Here is a 21,290-nt window from a genome sequence, read left to right on the forward strand (position 1 = left end):
AGCAAGGGATGCTAGATGAGGGAGAGGGACTTAATGAGTTTGTATAATAGCTGAGCTCTATCTGAGGAACCATCCATCTACATGAGGCCCATAATTGGCTGGTAAGACAGTGGTCCCGTTCTGTGCTTCCACTTATTATTCTGCTGACTAGTATGTGGGTGTGGAGGAATGGATAAACAGAGAGACACCCCCCCCCCCCCCCCCAAGTATATTAATAATCTGCTGTCGATTCTAGCAGTTGTAAAAGGCATGGCTGAACAGGCTGATAATCACTCCTCTGACACCCCCCAGAAAGTGAGGAAAAGCTATCTGGAACATAAGTCACATCCGGGTCTGACTTTGCTGACAGGTGTACACCCTCACGGGAACGCTCATCCTCATGTTTCTTCATCTGTGATTGTCCGTCACCGATGCACTGCAGATGACACACACACACACACAACAACCCACAAAGACAAAGCAGAGGCACATTCAGCTGAAACTCAATGACAAGCAGATGTGATCCGCGTGGATTTGCATGCAAAGCACCGATCTGATTCCCCACCATATACAGATCTGGATGTCATATCCATCATTTTCATGAAAGGCAGAATATATGAAAACCACACTGGCGAGGGTACGGGCGAAAGCATTTCCATTCTGTCGTGCGTTGCCAAATCTGTGGTGAATTATGCTTATCGGAGATATGGAAATGTTCCTGAAGTTATAGGAGTAGAAGAGACGCTCAGGACGATCCGGTGCCAGCGAACGCGCAGGATCCGCTCCGGGTTTTGCTGCTCCGCTCCTCAAACGCAGCTTTCCGTACCTTCCCGACTCTCCACACTCAGGCATCGCTGTGCGAGCAGATGTTCCGTCTCCGGCTGCCGGTCCTTGTACGTTTTATTTTTTATTTTTTTTATGTCACATTTGGAGAAGGTATTCTTTCGCTCGAAGTGACGGCAAACTGCCTCAGTCGTCGGCTCAGGGGGCAGACAGACAGATAGAGAGAGAGAGTTGTGAGCGGACAGCGGCTTTTTTATTTATTTATTTATTTATTTTTTTTGGAAAAATACTGTAAGCCCGACAGTGAAAGACCGCGGCGAGCCGCCACTTTATTCACCACACCTGTGATGCGCTGCTCTTAGCGGAGAGGAGACCGGGATCCGGATGGGCTCTCCACGGCAGGAAGAGATGTGCTGAGGAAAAGACTTGGGCGTAGAGAGAGAGAGAGAGAGAGAGAGAAAGAAAGAGAGAAAAGGCGTTTACTGCTTACTGAAGACACTCTCCGGACCCGAAACAGCCCAGTGAACCGTTGTTTCCTTCTCTGCTCCTTGCCTTTCTTTTTTTTTTTTTTTTGGACAAAAAACGAAAGAAAAAAACTTAGGTTTTTTTTTTTTTAAATAAATAAATAAAAGAGAAGATGCCCTTACTTCTGGGCCCCTTTGTCCGCTGCAGGTTCAGCGCTTCGCTCCATGTGCTCTGGATCGTCTTCGCTGGCTTCACCTGCACTGGTGAGTTGCACTGCTCCACACACAGTCTGTGTTTTAAAGCGTTTGTGTATATATTTTTTTTCTTTTTGTGTAGGAAGTAGTAGCACACACACACACATGTGACAAGTTAGATGTTTTTTCCCGTTCTTCCATAAATGCCTCTGCTCGGTTGGGTATTGTTCTGTAATCCAGCACTGACACTCATCAATTAGCCTGCACCTTCAAGGTTACACGCTCCGCAGTTTCTAATATATGCCAAGGTGAAAACTTGAGCTGCATCTCTCCGATGTTGATAGTTAGCGTGTTTATTTATTTGAAGCGGCGCCTTTATCTGTGTGTCTGGTATTTTCCCACTATTGTCGTGACTGTGAGGGAAGTTCCACCTGCCAGAGAGGAGTAAGAGCCAACATCCGCTATAAGATGTTTCAACAGACGGGCCCGGCGGTGTTTTGGGCCATTAGGCTCCTTCTTTCTGCTGTCACACAAACAACCTTCTCTTTAGATCATCCCATCTCCCCGCTCATCTAAGACCAGAGGAGTTTACAAGCAGGGCTGGCCGAACCGTAAAGACTATTCCTTTCCTCTATCCATCCATCTAACCGGGGGCTGCACGCAGAATCCTTCAGCTCCACGTTTCTCTCCGGCCAGGACTCATTCCTGCTGCATTCGCAGTATAGTGACAGCTTTACGGGGTTGGTCGAGGACCTACTCGCGCTGATGAGTTACATTTTATGATGTAGCCTCTTGGCTAGACACTCCCGATTGCATGCAAATGTGCTCTGATGTACACAACAATCAGTAGTGGGGGGGGTGAGCCGTGAAGTACTCAGACTCCAGATAAGTTTCCCTCAGCAGCAGCAAATGAGCCCTTTGTCAAACAACCTGTTTTTCTTATTGAAGTGGGGGAAAAAAATCATCATGGTATTTATATAAATTCTCCTATAGTACCTGTCCAGTTGATGTTTTCTTTTCCAGCACAGAGGTCCTGCTTTTTGACCCATAGAATGGCAGTTTGAACAGTGCACAAGTCAAGCAGGTCATCTAACAAACATGTCTGATTCCATATTGGCCCATGATGCAGCATTTCACTGTTCAGCGTTTAGCTCATTAAAAAAAAAAAAAAAAAAGTTACTCATTCTGCCTGATGTGAAATATCATCCTCACAATGCCACGCAGCTGAAGCTGCTGGTGAGTCTCCAGAACAGGAGAATTTCACACATCATTTGCCTTGCGCTTGTTTCCAAACTGTTAACCTTGCTTAGGACAGAAGGCAAACATGTTAAAGTTGGTGTAATTGTGTCTCTTGCTTCAGGACACTGAGATGATGAATTAAGAGGGCTTTTCTCTTGCATTTATTAGCGCATAATTATGAATATATTAGGATTAAATAAACACTTGTGCTCCAGGGACCTCATATATCAAGCCAAGTAAGTAGCAGTGCGGTGGTATTTACAAGTCATTTTATGATGCATGTTGAGACTGATGTCTTTTGATAGGGTTGCTGGATTGTATGGGTGGTGTGGTGTTTCTGTGGCTCGGTGATGTTGCCTCGCAGCAAGAAGTTGCCCAGTGCCTCGGCTCCTTGTGAACATTGCGTGCTCTTCCTTTGTGTGTTTGGTTTCCTCTGGATGCTGCGGTTTCCTCCCACAGTCTAACCACCTGCAGCTCTAGGTCGATTTTTAAGGTTCTAAATTCCCATAGGTCTAATGCTGTTTGTGTCTTCCTCTGTTTGCTTAGTGATAGACTTGCAATGTGGCCAGGGTTTTTCCTTGCCTTTCAGTCAATGCATGCTGGGATATGCTCCCACCATCACGTGACCCTGAATAATAATGAGCTGCTTTGGGAAATAGATTAAAATAGGGTTGTAGGTAACATGCTTTGTCCACCACTGTCTATTATATTATGGTTCTGGGCAGACCTTTTAATCCTGTCTCAATTTGTCACACTCATCACATATGAGGTCAGTTAAAGAATCCTCATAAGGTCCAATCACAGAGTATCAGCTACTTTTCTAGGACAGGGTGAGTTCCACAAATGGACTGGAAAGTAATTTGGGAGCCAATTCTTTCTGCATCAGGACTGGGACAGTCTCAGCTGAGATCAGTCAAGTTATCCTGTGTAGAGAACAGCAAGTTGCTGACTCTGCATTCATCAGCATCAAATGCCAACTTGTCTTTTTGCAGGGAAACATAACTCGGTCAGTAATAAAGGTAGGCCTGTCAATCTAGACTTGAGCTAGCTGAGCACTTTCTTTTTCACTGCATTGTCGATGATCTGACAGACAGGACAGAGGGGCAAGGCATTTTCAAGTTCTATTCTTCACTGTGCACACACAGGCAAAACAAAACATTTCTGCTGGACATATATATCTGCATGTTATTCCAGCTCCTGCTGTGTCCCTTGTTTCCCGTTTATTTGAACCTGCCTGTTGGTTTGTTGAATGCTGTTAGCCCTTTGTTATTTCATCGAGAAATTACCGTCAAAAACCCAGCTATCAAGGCTGAGAGCATAGAAAAATCCCTGACTTTTCTTTGTTTTTCCTCTCTGCCCAGTGAGAGTGTTGCCAAGCAATTGTTGTCTGGTTCAGTGAGGGAGCATGGGATTTGGTATCAGGCACCTTCCTACTCGTGTGTACAGTCAACTCGCAGCAATTTCCATGGGGTGTAAACCTTGTGATGATGCAAGGAGATGGCCATTAAATGACAACAAGCAGAAATCTGTTGCATAATACAGTAATTTGCAGCATCCACTTTCTTATTACAGTAATAAAAGGGATTCTTTAACCAGCTGTCTCTCGTCATTTTAATGGGAATCATCCCAGAATTGACTTTCTTGCACCCAGTTTTGTCTCTCCTCATTGACTCGCTAAAGAATGCGATAAGGAGCGCGAAAGACGAAATTAACATAATTTATTGGGGGAAATTGCCTTCTGGTCAAAGGAATTTAAAACCACTTCGTTTCTGTCCCATAGCTAATGCATGGCAAATGATCGCCATGTATTTGCAGGAATTTAGTCTTTCATAGCCAAGTGATAATTTACTACGAGAAAGAGTTTTTGTTCCCTCTAGTCATGGGAGATGAATTCAAATGACAGAGACAACGGGAAGACTGCTGTGCACCGGGGGAAGGAGCATTTCTTTAAAATTATTTATTTTCTCAACTGCTGATACCCACTCAGTGAATTAGCATGATGGACAACTGCAGTATACATATTCAAGGAGGCTGCCTACAGAATTTCAATTGGACAATATCACAATAAAAAATTGAGTTGAAATTGCTTATTTGCAGGACAGAGCAGATCAATTATAATGCATTTTTTAATTCTTTCCATCATGTTAATTTGGTTGCAAGGAAGAATACAGATGAATTAAATACTTCCCATCCATGGTGTTGCAAATGTAGTTTCTTCACTTAGAGTTACTCTGATTAATGGAGGCAGAGTTGATCGTTCAGCATAAATGTATAAAAGGTAAACAGTGCGTGTCAACACAGGTCAGCTTTAAGCAATGGAGGAGCACGCTCCATTTGGTGACAAATGCCCAGGCGCCTTATCTTTCAAAAGGCTATGTCCCTGTGATTATCATTTTGCAAATGGCAATCTTGAGGAGTAAAGGAAGGACACAGCCTTGGCTGAGGACACATTGAGGATGAACCTTGCAGAGGGGAGGAGTTAGGTGTTATTTTCTGCAGTATGCGCAGAGACCCTGCAAAGGCACTACATCTCTGTCAAACTCTGCCCTTTTGTTTCAATTACCCCATTTCTATGATTCAGTTCTATGTGAGAGCGCTTAGGGGTTGAAGTTGGGCTGATTCCTGCCTGAAATGCAGTGCACCACAGTCGGTGTCAGTATTTTAATAAAAAATTGACCTTTCCCCTCTGATGTGGAATGAGATTATCCCTATGCCTGTATGGGTATCTGGACCATAATTCATAGTAGGGCACAGGATCAGACATTGTCTCAGCAATTTGGCAATTGCCCCCAATCTCTGACGTTGTGTGTCACCTGCTGCTCGCCACCCCATGTCAGCAACCTGCCTCGTATATCCAAGGGGCAACAGTGAGAAGTCAGGATGAGTCTGTTCCTGAAGAGTCTTGAGTCTGTCCCCAGAGGATCTAATCAAAAGCTCCTTTCCCCCTTACTCATCTTTTTCTCTCTTACTCTCTCATGGATTGGAAGAACATGACCTTGAACCTCGAATGCTGCTGTGTTATCTCCCTGGATAGAAAATCACTGTAGGAAACACCATGTGCAAGTTAAGGGCAGTGTCTGAGCAATGGTCTCAATAGAAGGTTCCTTTGAAATCACTTGACTTGGTTTGTGCTGGTGTTAAAGGCGGTATTAATGCTGGTAATACTTCATTGTGTTTGTCTATACTATTCATGACGTGCTGTCTAGCTCCTGAGAGTGTACAGTGAAAATAGTGGCATGTTAGGAGATGTTTCCAGGTCCTTCCTGTTCCTCAAATGATCAATACTCTTCTCCAAGTGATTAATTGACCATCAGTCACTGTCAGAGGAAATGCTTAGAAACCCAGAGGTGTCTTCCTGCAGCTCATAATAAGAGACTGTCCATTCCTCTGGGCCCTCTCCTGGCCTTTACTTCAGGCCAGGTGGTGGCTGGGGATGGCGAGTCTGAATGCAATATGGAGAGCCATAGATTAATAGTTCCTTAGTGAGGCCACCAGGGAACAATGTGAAAGCCACTTCCACTTCATCATACAGTGGGCTGGATGGAAAGTGTGTAGCGCATGTGGAGGGAAAGGAACATTGAAACGCATTGAAGGTCATTTGATGAGGGCTGGTGTTTGGCAGTTCAACTTAATGCCATTGTGTTAAATCCTCATTTTCCTTTTGGAAAGGAGGTTCACTCTACATGTGAAAGGAGAAGGGGTAGGAAGCTTCTCTGTGCCACTAATTTTTTGTGATATCAAGGATAAGTGTGCTCATTTAAATGAAGGATATATTTCAGCAACTTGAAGTATAAAGTTATAAGATCATGGCACAACGAAATGTATGGCTCATTGTTATGCTTACCTCTGTTTAGCAAGGCATGTAAAATACATGATTAGAAATCACCTAAGGCTACTCAGACGGTGCCACTTGATTGGCAAGGGTATTGGAGGGAGGTCTGGCTCAGCCCAAGCCAGATTTTGTCATCTTGAAACGATTTTGTTGACAAGACAGGAGGCACAATGACCTTTCCTAATTATGTGTATGCATCCAGGCACCGACGCCCAAGGCAAGCAATTCAACTGAGTCAACAGAGCACTGGCTCTGAGAGCACATTGAGGCGCAGATAGCAAGTTGTGTGATGTAAGGTTAGAATGTGCTGGGTTTAGCAGCAAGCTTGTTAATAATTCAGTATTGATACAACATAACCGATGTCATTTGTGTCACCTTTTGCTCTGGCTCTTTGCTTGTAGATATGGGAAAAGAACAAAGAGCTGTTTTCGTTTACTCCATTTTCCACTTGCACCTGAAATCATCTCGAAAAAACATCAGCCTGATCAGACGCACTGAACATTAATTCCCACAAAACATAAACCATTTATCATCCACCCTAAATGTGTGGCAGTGAGAGAACAGCTTTTCTGATATATGTAGGTCCCTCCGTTATTGTTTTTCCCAAACAAACCACTTCCTGATGTGAAATGAGGTCTAAACATTACAGATTCAAAGCTTAAAGCTTACAGCAGATTTTCTTGGCAAGGCCATGAAGAACAGTAGGCTCATGGAAAACACATTCAAGTCCTCACTCCAACAGAATTAATCATGACAACACAGCTACCAATGAGGCTAGTCGCTCCCTTTTTACAACACCCTCTGCATTTGATTATGGCTTGTATGGATTTAAATGCTTGAATTTCAAAAGGTGTGTACAGGAAAGCTCAGTTTTGGCATTGTTTTAGTTAATTAGCCACTGATTCACAATTCGGGGTTTCAGGCGAAATTAATATTGTAGTTTTAGTGATATGAGAGAAATAGTCTTCTGTGAAGTTACCTTCTGACAGAATTGAAGTATAAAATGTTGTAGGGCCTGGGGCATGTTGGTCAGTGTTATAGAACCTTCACACTGGTTTATATGAAAACACTTCATCATAATACTCCTGTACGAACAGGTACACATCACAGATCACAATAGCACACTTCAATAAGGTGGAAATGTTTAGACACGAGACTGTCACAGTGTATCTGAGTACTCATCTTTTTTTGTATTCAAACCAAAACCCGTGATTCAAACATAAGCAGAAGATGAAGAGGTGGGGAAAATGAGGTCCTCCATTGGTTGCCATGCCAATCAAGAATCATATAAGAAATATTAACACCATTCAATACTTCTTAGCTTCTTTCCAAATATTGAATTGCTGTAATCACTATTTACTGTATCATTAGAGGCCCGTATTGGATTTGCTCAATTAAAAGTTGGCAGGGAACTAGATCCAATATGTAATTTTGTCTTGGAGAGAACAGCTTACCATAATGCATTTGAACAAATTGACGATGGTAAATGTTTGATCAAGTCTTGTTGTGAAAACCTGTGAACCAACTGTTTTAATTAAAAATAGTTGTAATTAAGTGATGCCTTGTGAAGTGAATGCTCAGTTCTCTGCTGGCTACCTGGGGTTATGTGATGATGTACCAACGTAGCAATATTTTCTGGTAAATCATCACTGGATTTGGTAATCACTGCCATTTTAGGATTTAACTTAATGATGATAATGAAAGACATTACAAAAAAATATACAAATAGTGAAATAAAATCGCTAGAATCAAGCAAGACATGCCAACAGGTCAGCTCTGTAAATTACCACCTTCATATACCCCATATTAGTGTGTTGTTTAAGCAATACATCACGGCCTGAAGTGAGGTATTGCTTTTATAAAACGGTTACCGATAATGGAAATGTGAAAGTGGAATACGCAATCTATTTCATATAGTTTTTATTCAATCAGAAATACATATTATCCAATTAAAAATAGTCCCACGTCTCCTGATGTTAGCTCTGCATGTCATCTTTTCCCCTGCCTTTTTTCAGGAGAAAGTCACTGTTCAATCCACTCAACCGTTGTCAACCCTCCCTGGAAATGAAAGTTAACCTATGAATTAAGCTAAATTAGTGTATTTGTTAATTTCGTCAAATCACCACCGCTAAGTTTTGCTATCTACTGTTTGGTTGTTGTCATGGAAACATAGTTGCTTCTCTGACAATAATGGCAATACTGAAGAGGAATACACAATCTAATTAAGCAATGCATCACAGGCTATATGCTGATTATACCACAGCTGACCACAGCTTCACGTCGGGCCGAAGAACGCCTACTTTTTGCTACCTGCTGCAACGGTTGTTGTCACAGATACATTGCATGCTCAATATATCGCAGTTAACAACCAATCAGATTGCAGATTTTTCAGTTTCGTTTTATAATGTATAATATCTACTGCTTTATATGTTATCCGTTTCTTTCATTAACGTTGTTTTATCCTGTGGTTTAATATATATAAGCATAGATATTTTTAGTTCAACTTCATAATAAGGTCTTCATCAGTGGATTGCGTTTGCCCAGTTGTCATGGCAATGGCTTGGCTGTGTTTAGCTGATTGTAATATATAATTTATGTCAAATTGAAACATCTGGTCTTATTTGAGTAGGTGATGTTATCTGGTGACTCTGTTCACTGGTGGTTTTTGGCTCTGGACACGAAAACTTGAGTATGTGTGCTCCAGCGTCTAACTGTCAGTGTGCTGCCAGATCTTCTAGCGATAGCTCAAACAAAGTGATGCTCATTAGGAAAGATATTCACATGTTCAGGCAAAAAATGTCTACACCCCGTATCTCATTTCTTTTTAATTAAAAAGCTTCGGGCTTGTACACACTGTGTTGATGTACCTTTCATTAGTGCACAACAGGTCCCAGGTTCAGTCTGCTGGGTGTAGTCAATTGACAGATACGAACTGACATCAGCATGAATTCTGGTGTGGGTGGATAGTAGATGTATTGCAATTCTTGTTAGTGTTCAACCCTCCTCCATCAAAAAGACAGTATTATGTCAGCACACTGGAGTGCTCTCTCTCCTCTGGCCTAACAGATGCCACTTTAGCTTAATCGGACACTGCTTGATGTGCAGTGGTTTTACAGGTTATTGATTACAATTTTGCCATTTCTTCTTTTGGGTGTTGGCAGTGCTCAACTCCGTCAGTAAAAACAACAAAGCTCAGTTCAATTTCCTCATTTAATTAATTTGCCTTGCATGCAGTTGGGGCGGGCAAACATCTGGTGACCAATAAACATGAATCTAAAGAGTTTGCTCAATGAGACTGGCATTTAATGAATGTTGGTGTCCAATTTCAAGAAGTGATTGAATGTCTGCTGGCCTCTGACCGTACTAGGTTCATACAAAGTTGTTAACAGCTTTCCTAATGACTTCATCCATCCTTTATTTCTGAGTTTCTGCAGCATTTTTTTCTTTTGTTCTCACTTTAAAACATCTCATCAGTCATGTAGACACTGTCGAGTATTATTCATCTCGCTTGTTCCAGATTTGACAATTTTATTGGAGCTAAAAAGTCATTTGGGATAGAGTAAGCATGAAGCACTCTAAGAGCTCATTCCGTGGCTCATACATTGGGGTTTTAAACACTCTGAAAAACTCTTTGTCTGTAATAGCAGAGATATTGATGTTTGCAGACATCTGCACATGTGGCGAACAGGTCCTGTGGGCTGAAGGGATCATATAGTCATCCCAAGAGTGGTCACAAATGTCGCTAAGTGTCTGTCTTGGCTTGATCTGGTGGTGGTGCTTTTAATCATAGACACTGAGCAGCAGTCACTGGATAAGAGTGCCTGCTAAATGTAGTAAATATAATTGTGAAGACCATAGCAGACCTACAGCTGCTTTGATCAATGTCAAGATCTCGCTGTTATTGACATGTCAAAACTCAGCAGGATCCATTAATTTTCCATTTTGTGACCCCACGTCCCTGACTGTAACCCCCCCCCCTTCACAGAAAAAAACCCTCACATTTTGGATTTTCGTCAGATATTTCGTTCCAGTGTTCTTTTGTGTCCAGAGATGTCCTGTAACCACACTGGAAAATATCAGCCTTATTCTGTGTTGTCAGAAAGTAAGAAACCACAACCAAGTAGTATAAAAATCCTTCAACGGAGTAACCACATCAGACAAACTCACCCTGTAACAATCAGCTTTTAGATTTAAAGTGATGCCAGTTTACTTAATATATCATCTGCACCATTATTAGTAGTCTCTATTGCCATGTTGCCATTTTACTGTGAACTTTGGACCCAACTCACAAGGACTTTGGCATGATATGTTGTTTTGGTCCACCTCTCATGGCACCAGGGGGCTCCACTGGGCCAGACTGAAGTAGTGCAGCTGGACTGGGTCCCCTTAAACTTTACCAGACATGACGACTTCATAAAGACTCATTAATCTACACTGGGCAGGCTCTCTCTGGAGGGTTTTGGAACTTTTTTTTTTTTTGGTAGTGGTAAGCAATGTAGACTTACATTGGACTGTACATACCCGAGGGTCTGAGGAAGGTGATCCCTCTTCTTCTTTCTTTGAGTGTCTAATGAGTAAACAGAAAGGAGGGAATGAATAAGTAAAAATGCCAAAAGAAAGAAGACGACAGGTGAAGAGCAAATAATTTTTTCCTTTTGTTTTAGGCCAGCCTGGCTGCAACTGCTGCAAAGCTTCTTTACCTCCTTCTTTAGCACAAATGAACACATACTGTATGTAGAACACCTACCCTTAGCTCTGATTACAGGACAATTTTGTATGGAAATCTGATTGTTAGACACATTGTACTCCCTGTCTTTCACTGATTACATTAACAGACTTTAACCACTGATATGCTGTTTTGAGATTTAAATTAAAACTCTTAGTAGTATTACTTTCATATTAAGCCATACTAATTGCTGTAAGCAGATTGGCTATCATCACTTTTTGCCTTTTAAGCAGAAAATTGCGCATAGTTTTTAATGTATGCAGCAGGTAAATTTTAAACATCTTTTGACAATGTGCCACGGTTTGCCTGCGTATTTAGTCTGTTTCAGTGTCATCTGTCTTCCCATGTAATCCCAGACTGACTCCATAATGTTGCGAACATGATTCTGTGGGGGCCATACCATCTGTTGCAGCACTTCTTGTTCTTGTTGTTTCTGAAGATTTTCATTTTATAACTCTGGCTATATGGCTGTGTGCTATATTTACACTCAGGCTCTTTAATGAATTCAAGAACAAGTAGATGTCCAAATCATTTGTATAGCTCTTCATGTTAAACCAAAATCTTTACTCAGTGTTTCTGATACAATATGTAGAGTGTGTCTCTTCAAGCTTGTCTTTGTCCAGACACCTCATGTTTTGGATTTTAAAAAGATATTACTGTATTATAGTCTCTGCGGCTGAGCAACCTTTGTTGCTGCTGTTTGTTGTTTGAAATGTCAAATGCTTTCACAGATGAGCTTATGTTCTATTTAATATTGAGTTCCCACAATTGGATACATCTCTGAGTTGGCTCTGTAATGTGTAGTAGATGTGCCACTTTGAGATTTTGGAGCTTAGGAAGTCCATACTTTTTTTTTTTTTTTTTTTTTTTTCTTTTTTTTTTGCTATTTAAAATTATTTTTCTGGTTTTGAAACCACCCAACTGAAAATGAGAGCTAACTTTCAGGCTCAGTCATCACCCAGTCAAATGCAGTATGGCGTATTTTCTAATTTCTTGGTCTGCAAATTGTAGTACAGGAGACTTTTTGCTGCCGTTTCATTCAAGCATTGATTAAATAAAAAATGTTCTGGTGGTCAATTTGTTGTTGACTGACATTGCTTTCATTGTTAAACGTTGTTACCTCATATTTATTTTTTAACATTAATTAAACTTATTTTAGTGTATTTATTAATTTTGTCAAAACACACTAAGTTTTGCTCCCAACTGTAACAGTTGGCTGTTGTCATGGAAACATAGTTGTTTCTCTGACAATAATGACAATACTGAAGAGGAATAAACAATCAAATTAAGTAATAAATCACAACAGGCCGTGGTATATGCTCATTACACCACAGCTGAGGGGGCGTTCTTTCAAAATAATACTTTAAAATACAGTGCCATGCTTTTAGACACTGGAGCAAAGTAATCATTCTACGTAGGTCATTTGCTACATAAAAAACTCTTATCTTTGGACAGTCTGCTTCAAAAGTCTTCAGGTCCTTGTCCAGATTTGCAAGAAAGAGTTTGTCATACTTGTGCTCAAAGAATCCAAATGCGAATTTAAACCGGCTCATGTTAAGAAGCGGACTTCTTGACTTGGATAATATTCCTCAGAACTCATAAAGGCGCTTTCCTCTTGCTTTGGCAGGCTTCGGGTTTTCTAAAATGGGCCTTACTCTTCAGGTTCCATTATATTAATCAACGACATGTCTTTGCTCTCTTCACTCATTAGAAGAAGCTGACGGATCATTTGAAAACCCTGGGAATTGTCTACTCTTCCACGTCAGTTTTATTGCCACAAAACTACAACTCATCTGTAAAACATATTCCTAGCATTGAGATAAGCTCTGGGCTTTGGTCTAAATGCATGTGTCGAGTTCTTTTCCCAACATAAACTCAGACATTATCCGTGCCCATCGTCTGTAACAGGCTGCCATTTTGTGTTAAGCCAGCACTGACGCATGGAGGCTCCACAGCTTAGTGGATATTGCCAGCGCCCAAAGCAAACAGTCGGGCTTGAGGTCCCACAAGTGTGAGGCAGCAAAGTAAACCCATTAACTGCCTATATACTGGTCTGTGTTATTGTCTCCACATGACGCTATCCACAAATGAACCACAAGCTGATGATTTTTTTTGTTTGTGTGGCTTTGTTGACTCACCACAGAACAGTGAAGACATCACTTCAGCCATTCTGTAACTAATGGTAAAGGAAATAAAATTTATTGCACCTCATTTAACTTTTGTGACAGAAGTAGTTGGAAATTTGGAGATTCTGCAGTAGTACGTCATTTCTAGTGTTAAAAAAGTATATTGTATATTCTTCAGTGATGCTGGTAAATCACAGCATAAGCATTTCACTCGCAAGACATAATTTGACAAGTCTGCAGCATTTCATTTTGGGGCACTGAGGCATGATACTTCCTACTCCTAATTCTTCTATCCCTTCTCAACATATGATGCCAAACTGTACAAGTTATTTGAATCGCCAGAAGGTGTTTGATTTATGCTGAGTCTGAGTTATCAGCTCCGAACAGGCCATGTAGCTCCTCTCTTATCATCCTACCCAGCTGCTCGCAGAATTTCTGCATGTTTTTTAGCTCAGCTCTAAATGTGATGACAATAGTCATGAACGGAGCACAAAGACAAAAACTGCCACTTGCAGCAAAATGAGAGCTTCCCCCTCTCGCTTAATTTTTGTGTCAGAATTTTCCTGCAGTATGTTTGACAAGAAGGGCTGGCAGCTTTACGCAGTGGCGCAACTCAGGCTGTCGTGGGTCCTGGCCACCACGACCTCTGTCACACAATTAGCTTTCTGCTTTTCAGATAGCTAGAACAAAGGTGAACCCGGGGAGCTGAGGCTGTATTCAGTCAGAGTGGAGGGGTGTGTGTGACTCTAGGGCACTTTCTTGACCAGAGGAGTCGTTGGCTGTCACTAAACATCACTGTCTCCCTACCCACTAATGGCATCTCCAGATTGTGCTATGAGGAGCAAAGGCTGGTTGTATGAGATACTAAGGAAAAAATAGAGCGACCCCATTAGAGCTGCAGGCTGCAGTTTGTGACAGTGGCTGCAGACCTATAGAAGTGTCATGATAGATATGAACCAAGGAACAATTATAGGGTGATGTGCTTGAAGCTAAGCCGGCTGGTTCCTTCACCGAGAAGGCAAAAATGTGTCAAAGGAACAGCACAACAAAAGCAAGCTTGTAGGGAAAGACAAAGGACACACACATTTGAGTTTGTGCAGCTATACTTTTTAGGGCATTGAATTCACTTCGATAGGCACAATATAACCCAATCCTGACCTTCAACTAAGACCTCAGAAATGTTTTTTCCTCATCAAGTCTTTGTTCCCTGTCAGGACAACTGGTTCCATTACTCATACACATTCAAGTGCCTCATAATCACTTCCTTCTAAATTCATTACTATTATATGCAAATTTGTAAATGTATCATGCCAGTAATCAATCTAAACTCAGATTTTTATTTATTTATTTTATTTATTTCTTTGTATTCCTGCTCATAGTGAAAACTCAGTTAAAGAGCAGGAGTGTACTGACTTCCTGACATCTCTGTTGCTGTCAGTTTACTGGGAAGCAGATGTAACAGCACTTTTTCCTGATGTGGGCACTAAACACTATTTTTAAGCTAGAGTTATAATTCCATAAATAAAAACGTATCGTAAACCAGCTTTTTGTTATCTTGCTGGACCCTTGTGTTTTTGCTAGCAGTCCTAATATACAGAATTATCACTGGCTGTTCCAAAACCAATTGGATTAAAACACAAGCTCTCAAATACCCAAACAGTTGCGTTACTGTTTATTCTCATCGTGTGAGGCAGCAGATATTGACCTCACAGAAAGAAGAGAAAACTGACTGACAGTAGGGCTCCATTTTAGCTGTCAGTCTCTGCAGGATATAGTGGTGGTTGTCCAAGGTTGATTCATAAAACAAAAATGTTTTCCAATGAAGTACCTCTTTCTGAAATGCCCTTTCTCAGTTCTTTTTTCTTTTATTTGGAGTGAAAATGTGTTATCTTTTCACATTGCTAATTTGAGTCTTGGGGAATATTGTGTGCAAAGTCAGAATGTTGAACATGTCATGTTTCTGCGAAGAAGCATTGCAGGAGTACAACATTTGGCATCAGCGTTGTCACACTAAATCTCTGTCTGCACGACACTTGGAGTCAAAACATGAGCGTGGAAATGCAAGCCCTCACAGTGTCAAGAAACCTTTCTGTGCTGTCACTGCAAATGTGTTGTATAAAAGAAAATTATTTGATCATTTAATATCTCTGTTCTCTCTTTTTTTAACTCTTTATATAATTGGAACTATGTGATTTCCCCTGTTATTTATTTATTTTTGTTCATTTTGATCAAAAAATGTAGTATCTTTTCAGCCTCATTAGGTTTAAGGTCGCAATATGTATGCAGGTCCATGTGCCCAAGTTTCCCCACTGAAGCTGCCGAGCCCCACAGGTTTTAGCTGTAATAACCTGGTTAATTCCCTTGCATGTAGAGTTATTGCTGTCGAAGCTCCTGTGTCAGTTTATCCTCAATCCTGCGTCATTCTTTCATTTTGTATTGATGGCTTCATTGCTCAGTGTTACCATAAGTATCTCCCATCACCACACTCTCACAGATATAGACATTTGAGAGCATTAGAATATTTTCTTTTTAAACAGCAAATAAGAAATTTAAGAAATGCAGATGCTCCTATGCAGGTGTAGTACATGGTATAATTAACTTCCCATCATGCTCTCTGGCAGGTATAAAAAGGCTGTGTAGGCCCGGTTGATTATCTCTCAAAATAGAAAGGCATGTATGTGATTTTAAAATGGGCTTCATAGTTATGGAACAGATGGCAGGAGCTTCAGTCACAAAAACTGCTCAGCTGGCTCGCGTTTGGAAAGGAACAGCACCTAAAAAGACATTTGCATTTTGATCTGTTAGGAAGATGTAAGTAAATAAGGTCAGGCATTGGGGTCGACGCGTTTGATGACTACGATGCTCATGTATTTTTGAGCTTTGTAAGGAAAAAGAGAAGAAAAGCTCTCAGGCAACTGCAGGATACTGTCAGACTGTGTCAAGGCCAACCGATCAACGGTGATGTACAGAGGCATATTGTAGTGTGACTGCAGCGTATGAACTCCACATTACAAAGATGAACGCACATCTCAGGCTCAACAGTACAAAAAGCAGAGGCACTGGTCTGCAGAGGTGAGAGGAAAAATGATATGATGAAATGATGTCATCTCTCACCACATTGTTCACAAGTGGGAGGGTGCATGCGTGGCTACTCATCACACTAATGTGTGTGTGTACCGGTCATGTAATTTTTCATTTCCACAATTCACTCCCTAAACAGTACTTCACTCTGAGAAATATAAGGATAGTAACCCTAACCCTTCTTTCAAGATTTTTGACACTAATTGGTTATAAGCTTCAACACTTGCTCAGTTTATACAATAGGCTAAATTCCCACTGTAGAATATTACAAAAATAATGTGGTCTTTATTTCTATGGACATAGAAGATTTTTAAGTTGTGATAATTGGAACAAAAACAATTATATCGGCATTTATTGCTACACAGTGGTTATTTACCTGAACTTCACAACTGCCCCGCTATATCACCACCCAGAGATTACCGAAAGGAGGAGGCATCGCTGATATGACTTCATTTAATAAACCCTTGACCCCTGAGATGTAAGGATGATCCATTTCCTCGGAGTCCCTTTACCTCACCAGAGAATGAAGATCCATGCAGAGATTGTGGCTGTGCTATCTTTCTATCTTTAATTTAGGAATTCAGGACTGCACATGGGCAAGATGGTTATCCGCACTCACTGTCTGTCTTGTCACTTCACTTCATGCGTGTTAGCTCCGCCTCCTTAGGAAGCAGATAACTGGACGTGTTGCAGTACTTTAAAATAATTTTCTTTGTTTGTCCATTCCCGGATGACTACTGATGAGGCCGATGATGTCTAAACATTTCCATCATGATGCTTCCCAAGCCAGAAGAAGTTGGAGGGCCAACTACCCAAGAGTGGAACTTCAAGAATAGCACAAACCTTTAGTGCACTGACACGACCAGTGCCGTTTTGAAATGAGCTTTTCCTGCTTTCTCTTTTTCCTCAGAGAGATGTGTGTTTGCATCGAAGCAAAGAGGTGAACACACAGGGGCAGCCAGGAGTAGCTCTTCTTGATCAAGGACGCTTTTTCAGGGGTGTTGGTAGATTAGAGTTCAGATGGTCTTTCTAACCATGTGATATCCACTGCCTCCAGAATCACGTAGATGGATTAAGGGGGTTTGACAGAACATCATCTTGAAGAGACTTTTCAGGACCTATTTGATGTCTGCTGGAAATCCCCTTTTAATAGAATTCCACAGGCTATACCTATTATCATGTCTAGAGAAATACAGCATTTATTTTGATATCGTGAGTCAGTTATCTTGCATGTCGTGAACTTCATACTAATAATGACCTTAACCAGAGCAGCTATCACCAAGGGCTTCACAAAGAGCAAATAAAATGAGTGAGAAAAGCAAATTACAGTCAGTTAAGATAACGCATAAAAGTAACATTGGCCAATGTACTCACTGAATAGGATAATTAATGAGCCTTTTAGCAGTACTGATTATTGCCATGGTGTGTTTGTCCGTGCCTGTACACAACATCTATCTTCCAATGTGGAGCATTGATGATGATGGTGATGTCTCACAGGCTTTCATCTTTGCCCTTTACTTTTCACTGTTTTTCACTTTTCAAATTGTAGAACAATTTGACATAAAGGAAGCCCCTCCAATCAATAGGAGTTTCATTAGGTACGTTTTCATCCTGAAGTAGAGGCAGGGTGCAGAGCTCAGATGAATGGTACATTAATGTTTCTATCCACTCCCTTTCCTGTGTCAGTCCTCAGCTCCCGAGGATTGTCAACTGTGATGATGCGGGAGCACTGCGATGACTTTGTGCACTGGGACCTGATTCTCCTCAATGCCACATCTCCAGTCAGCGGCTGTCGGTTTTGTCATTGCAGATTTCAGGCAGTGTCGTGGCTTTGCAGGGTGGAAGTAGCAGAAGGCATGATCTTTCTGAGAGCCTCATTTTATTGAATTATTCCTCACTCTTCAGTCCCACTTGGAGAGGTGGAGTTAAGCAGCTTACCTGTGGCCTTGAAAAATACATGACTGCAGTGTTTGTATTTCAGGAAGAAATCAAATGGCTGTGCCTAAGAATAGGTATTCATATTGGCTTTGCACTTTGGAAACTACAGATACTACAGAACCAAAAGATACACCCACGTTTCACCTTTCAATTTCACGTGCTTGATCTGTGCTTATGCACAGATCAATTTATAGTGTGCAGTGATACTTTACACAATTTTTCCGCTATTTATCCTGGGTTTTCCTTTCCATTAAAAAACACTTGTTTGTTTTCACGCAGTACCTAAGCCGAATAAGGAGACTGTAGAGGAAAAATAAAATAGCTGTTTTCTCCCAAAAAAAACACTTGTTTTTCTGGAAAGTAGGTTAAAAATGTGAGCTTATCTTACATTTGAGGATTAGAAAACTGTGCATTACATCAGATTCCTTTTCGGTGTGTATTTGTAGTAGCAATCTAATACACCGTGGGATGCTAATGGCTTCAATGTTGCTGAGGTAGCTAATTTTCATTTATAGAGGGGTTTTTCAGTTTGATGGCTGTACAAATTTTTCATTTCATTTTTTTTAAGCCTTATGCAATGTGTTCTTTTGCAACAGACAAAAAAACAATAAAAACTGGCAGCCTTTCTGCATAAAATCCATCATACAACTAAGCCGTAAGGTTAAAAAGAACAAAAGTCTGACAAAGGCTCCAAATGTTATTGAATGCACTCAAAGTTTGACAAGATCATGGATAGCCTATCCCCATCCCCTCCATAAAACACTGGACAAATTGAAAAAGCTCCTTTAGCAAAAGATTCATTTTCCCCCCACTGCACAAATGAATGCTGCATAAAACTAATTTCTTCCTGTTGCCATACAGGTGTACAATGCCTCCCTATAATTGACAATACTGACCTGCCCACCTGACTATTTTTGTATGCATTTTAAAATCCATTTTACATGTACTTTTAATCTCGTCTATATTGTGCGTTTATTCTTTTCTGACTGTGCACTCGCTTGGGTTGGGTGCTTCGCTGCTTATTTATTTATGTTTTTATGTATTCTATTTATCTTGTGACTTGTATTTTGTCCTTGTGTAATGTATTTTTAACCAGCTGCTGTGACATTCTAGTTTCCCTTTGGGGATTAAAACATCTGTCTGTCTAAAACTGTACGAAAAACATGACGGCCAGTGCCATCACTTATGAAAATATGATTAATTATTTTAAGAAATAGTACCTATGCCATCACTGAGCATCTATGTTCACTTTTTTTGCCTTCTAGTTATTGTCTGAGTGTGCTGTGGAGAACAACCTATGCTTATTGTTAATGTTTTCCTAATAATGATCCAAAATGGCTTTAAAATGCAAAGTTTTTTCCTTCTGCTGGATAAAACTAAGACCAATTATGTTTTTTTTTTGTTTGTTTGTTTGTTTTTTTTAGGTTGTTGTTGTGTGACCCCTTAAAGTAAAATAATTATTCGTAACCAGGCCGTTTTCATGTAGATAAGAATTATAATGAATGAATGTATGGGAGGAAATGGAACCGACTTGATAATGAAAAAAATTAAATATATAAGTAAAATGGAAGACAGAACACATAAAACCAATGTTAACCTTTTACCACCAAAGTTAGTGGGTATAACATGGTTTCATTAAAGATATAACCAGCTAATCTAAGATAATTAAGACCTTTTCCACTGCCAGTTGAGTCTGCCTCTCAGCTCAGACTGACTCAGAAATCAAATCAAATCAAATTTATTTATACAGCGCCAAATCGTAACAAAGTTACATCAAGGCACTTTACACATAGAGCAGGTGTAGACTAAATTCTTTATGGAGTTGCTAAAGAGACCCAACAGATCCTTCTGTCATGTAACATCCTCTCGTTGTTCTTCTTGGAAAAGAATTGCAGTCTCTGTGTGAGATGCTTCAATCAGTAATTCAGCATTTTTAAAACTTTCACCGAGGCTCCAGCTCCCTCTGCCATCTCTGATTTTATATGGTGTAGTTGTGGTGTTTCCGGATTAACAGCACTTTGCTGGATGTGTAAGAGGCCCGTGTCTGTGTGCTCTCAAAGATGTTTCATTGAAAGAGGAGAAATTAACAGCTTCAGCTGGGTGTTGTGTGTACTTCTCAGAGCCTGAGAAGATCATTTTTACTGCTTTCATCCTGTCAATCTTCTTGTTAACCATGAGATTTATGTTTGTAAGGTCCTCACCTGCGAGCCAAAGCCCAGACCTCGACCACACTGTACACCGTTGAGATGAGCTGGAACAGTCAGACCTTATCACCCAACATCAGTTGCTGACCTCCCTAATGCTCTTGTGTCTGAATAGGAGCAAATCCCCGCAGGCTCCAAAAATCTTGCGGAGAGCTGAATGAAACAGTTATATTTAGTTGTAATATCCACTTGCTTTAACAATTTAGCAGATGTAGTATATGGTTTCCCTTTTATCGTAGTATTATATTGACAGCTCCGGTTTATTCTTCTTTGTCCTCCTCTCATCTCCTCTATCAGATGAACATGAGAAGCAGACAGTTTTAAAATGAGGCACTGGAGGGGCCACTGTGGTAACTGGCACAGACACACCACATAGGAAATGCTGATCAGCACCCATGATGGCAGAATGTGTAGGTATAAACCACATCTGCCCAGTCTCTAAATCCAATAAACCTCCCTGAAATACAGCTGTGACAGGTCAGCCAGATAATGCAACACAAAGGGCAAAACAAATCAGGCTCACACACAGGGTGTCTCTTGCTCATGCCCTGGGCAATCACAAAATGAATGGCCATGGGCCTACAAGTGAAACCAACTCACTGTTGGCATACAGTCATTTACATTATCATCATTTATCACGTGCTCTGACACCTAATATATTAGTTAGTTTTTGGTTTGTGTGATGCACACACATTCAAAACAAGAGGAAATTGCACTCACTCT

At 40.7% G+C, this 21,290-nt stretch overlaps 1 protein-coding gene across 1 annotated transcript in view; it reads left to right on the forward strand.

Moving 5' to 3' along the window:
* Positions 1-1,399: 1,399 nt before the first annotated feature.
* The window catches only part of unc5a (unc-5 netrin receptor A), a 122,362-nt gene continuing 102,471 nt past the window's right edge, over positions 1,400-21,290 (forward strand). Inside the window, exon 1 of the mRNA XM_029512206.1 lies at positions 1,400-1,490. Coding sequence (XP_029368066.1) covers positions 1,400-1,490 — 91 coding nt within the window. The remainder of the gene's footprint in view (positions 1,491-21,290) is intronic.

The sequence above is a fragment of the Echeneis naucrates genome, chromosome 10, assembly GCF_900963305.1.
Source record: "Echeneis naucrates chromosome 10, fEcheNa1.1, whole genome shotgun sequence".
Classification (NCBI taxonomy): domain Eukaryota; kingdom Metazoa; phylum Chordata; class Actinopteri; order Carangiformes; family Echeneidae; genus Echeneis; species Echeneis naucrates.